This window comes from Echinops telfairi, unplaced genomic scaffold, assembly GCF_000313985.2.
Source record: "Echinops telfairi isolate 266 unplaced genomic scaffold, ASM31398v2 ScPeMD7_30;HRSCAF=105, whole genome shotgun sequence".
Lineage (NCBI taxonomy): Eukaryota > Metazoa > Chordata > Mammalia > Afrosoricida > Tenrecidae > Echinops > Echinops telfairi.
In genome coordinates, this window is record NW_022103927.1 from 2,508,632 (window position 1) to 2,511,104 (window position 2,473).

The window sequence follows — 2,473 nt, forward strand, 5'->3', positions numbered from 1 at the left end:
TTTTTACATTTTAAAATGAATAAATAATTTTAACATGTCAAGCTGCCTCATATTACTTGGTCGATTTTTGGATGTATTATAACTCAAAACCTCACAGTTTCATCACCCACTTCTACTGTGCTTCTTCCACTCCTCATCTCTCTACGGTTTCCACAGGAGTCTGCTCTGCGCACGGACCAGAGCAATATCTCCAAAGGCAAGGCTGACTGCAGACAGACTGCTATTAACTCTGCTTTGAATCTCCGCTAATTTCAGAGCTGTCATCCTTAGGCAAAATATACAGCTGTGTGCTACCTGGCTGCTGCCTACCTGTCCACACTCATGTTTCACTTTCCATTCCTTGCTTTCATTGTCAACAGTTATTAATTATTATGTGCAATATACAATGCACGCCGTATGGTTTTCATAATCTTAACATCACTGCCCTCCTGTTTCCTCCTTCAAAGCTCAGTGTGACCAGCATCTCTCTGCGAAACCTTCACTAAAAGTCCCCAGCAAGGGCAACAACATTATGATCCATTTCAGTAGGATTGCAGCGCCGGGATAAACAAGCACTTACCGTCTGTTACGTAGAATGTAAGATACTTGCAAGAAGGGAAAATATCTATTCATTTCTTTGTGTCCAGACTATAATCTAACGTAAATAAGAGTTCTGTGAGTGACTGTGAACAACTAGTTGAATGAGGTTAACAGAGACGTGACTGCAGTGAAGCAAGGAAGGCTGTTGAGAGAAGGAGGTTGCAGGAATGAGAGCCAGCCCCGGGGAAGACAGACTAGAGAAAGAAGACATTGTCATGTAGCCAGATCAGTCTCTAGAACCAGGGACTCTAACTTATCAGGACTTTATCCATTAAACTTGCTTTTATTTGTTATACCTGTTGATCCGCCTCCAGATACTACCAATAAGAGAGGGCCATCACGTATCATCAATCTCTGGGCACCGGCAAAGATGTTGCACCTCATCCAGAGCAGACTTCACCAGTGCTGTTTCTCCCATGTGCCACTGCTACAGTCAGAGGTTGTGCCCCCAGGAAGAATGTGGAGGTGAACCCACTCCTGAGGCTTCTAGAAGGTACAATGTGTTTTCTCATCACCTTCGATGAATCAAGTAGATCTGGGTCAGTGTAGGGGAAGTATTTACAATCCTTTGGCTCTAGTGGATGAAATCCCTTGTGCCTCATTAATGAAGTATTCTTTTGTCATACATTTCCTGGGAAATTTATTTCTCTGGAGCTAAGAGAAGAAAATTCAAACTTGTGCCAGTTTGTCCTTTGGGAGACAATGTGGAGCTCTGTGCACCGCTTTATCCCATTGGACTTCTTCTTCCCAGAAGTGGTCATCTCTCTTTTGGTGTGTCTCCTGCATACGAGGTGATGTCTAATGATCACTCTGAGATGCGTTTCCTTCTCAAAGACCTAAAGAACTCAGCTGGACATCGTTTACCAAGAATCCAGCATTTTGTGAAGCAATTCAGATCACACACAGCCCCACCACATCAGTGCTGCATTTTTACCATGTCTTTTATTTCTATTAATTAGACCCTGAGTTAATGGAATGCCATTCCTATAGGTAGGGTGTTGGAAGAAAAGACATTAGGATATTCTCAGTGAGTGTCTACACATCTACAGATCATAATAGATAAAAAGCCTAAATTTCACAATGTCCATAAGATGGTTCATACATTATATTGAAACTTTATTTCAAAATATCATATAATATAATGATAAATAATATAGCATATTAACATTTCACATACCATATCAATATATTCATAGGGTTATATTATTTTTTATGAGAATGATTTGCTAATTCAAATCCATGACACCTGTGACATGCTAAGTGTTATCTGAAAGGGAATCTGTCCATCTGGTAGCTTTCTGTTCTGTGAATGGAAAGCGGTATTTCACAAGGTTCCACTCTAGTTGAAGACGTTAGGAGAGAAGAGGGTAAATTTTTCTGAGGAGGAGCCACGTAAGGCAGTAGATGGAGGGTGGAGAGTGGAAGAAGTGTCCTAGGGAACACGGTCCTGTGGCCTGATTGGTATTTGCTTCATGGGCCTTTTTGTACCTTTTACAGCTGAACTCCACCACTCACTCTTCTGGTTTGGCCTTTTGGCATCACTGAAAGTCATACCTACCTGATCAGTCCACGGGATGATAAACATGTGTATGGTCCCCACCACGGAGCCTGAATAAAAGGCCTAATGTGAAAGGATAGTCAGAATTTGTACATGAATACCCAGTGCATTACATTCTGTGTTGCTTTCCATTCTGCAATTTATTTCTTTGTTTTGCATGATTTTGTACATTAGTAATTACTAAGGTGCTTCAAAAAGTATGTGGAACATTTGAATTAATAGTTAATGGAAAGTTGCCACAACTTTCCATGTACTCACATATATCCTTCACATATTGCTGGTGGGGGGAAAGGGTGCAAGTATTGTGAAGAACAGATTGTTGGTTCCTGCAAATGC

General features: G+C 41.0%; 1 protein-coding gene across 1 annotated transcript in view; it reads right to left on the bottom strand.

Annotated features, from left to right (window-relative positions):
- Positions 1-2,164, bottom strand: part of LOC101645266 (olfactory receptor 7A5-like) — a 7,460-nt gene extending 5,296 nt beyond the window's left edge. The window contains exons 1-2 of the mRNA XM_045289676.1: positions 2,138-2,164; positions 193-217 (exon numbers count right to left, since the gene is read on the bottom strand). Coding sequence (XP_045145611.1) covers positions 193-217; positions 2,138-2,164 — 52 coding nt within the window. The remainder of the gene's footprint in view (positions 1-192; positions 218-2,137) is intronic.
- Between the last annotated feature and the right edge of the window lie 309 nt (positions 2,165-2,473).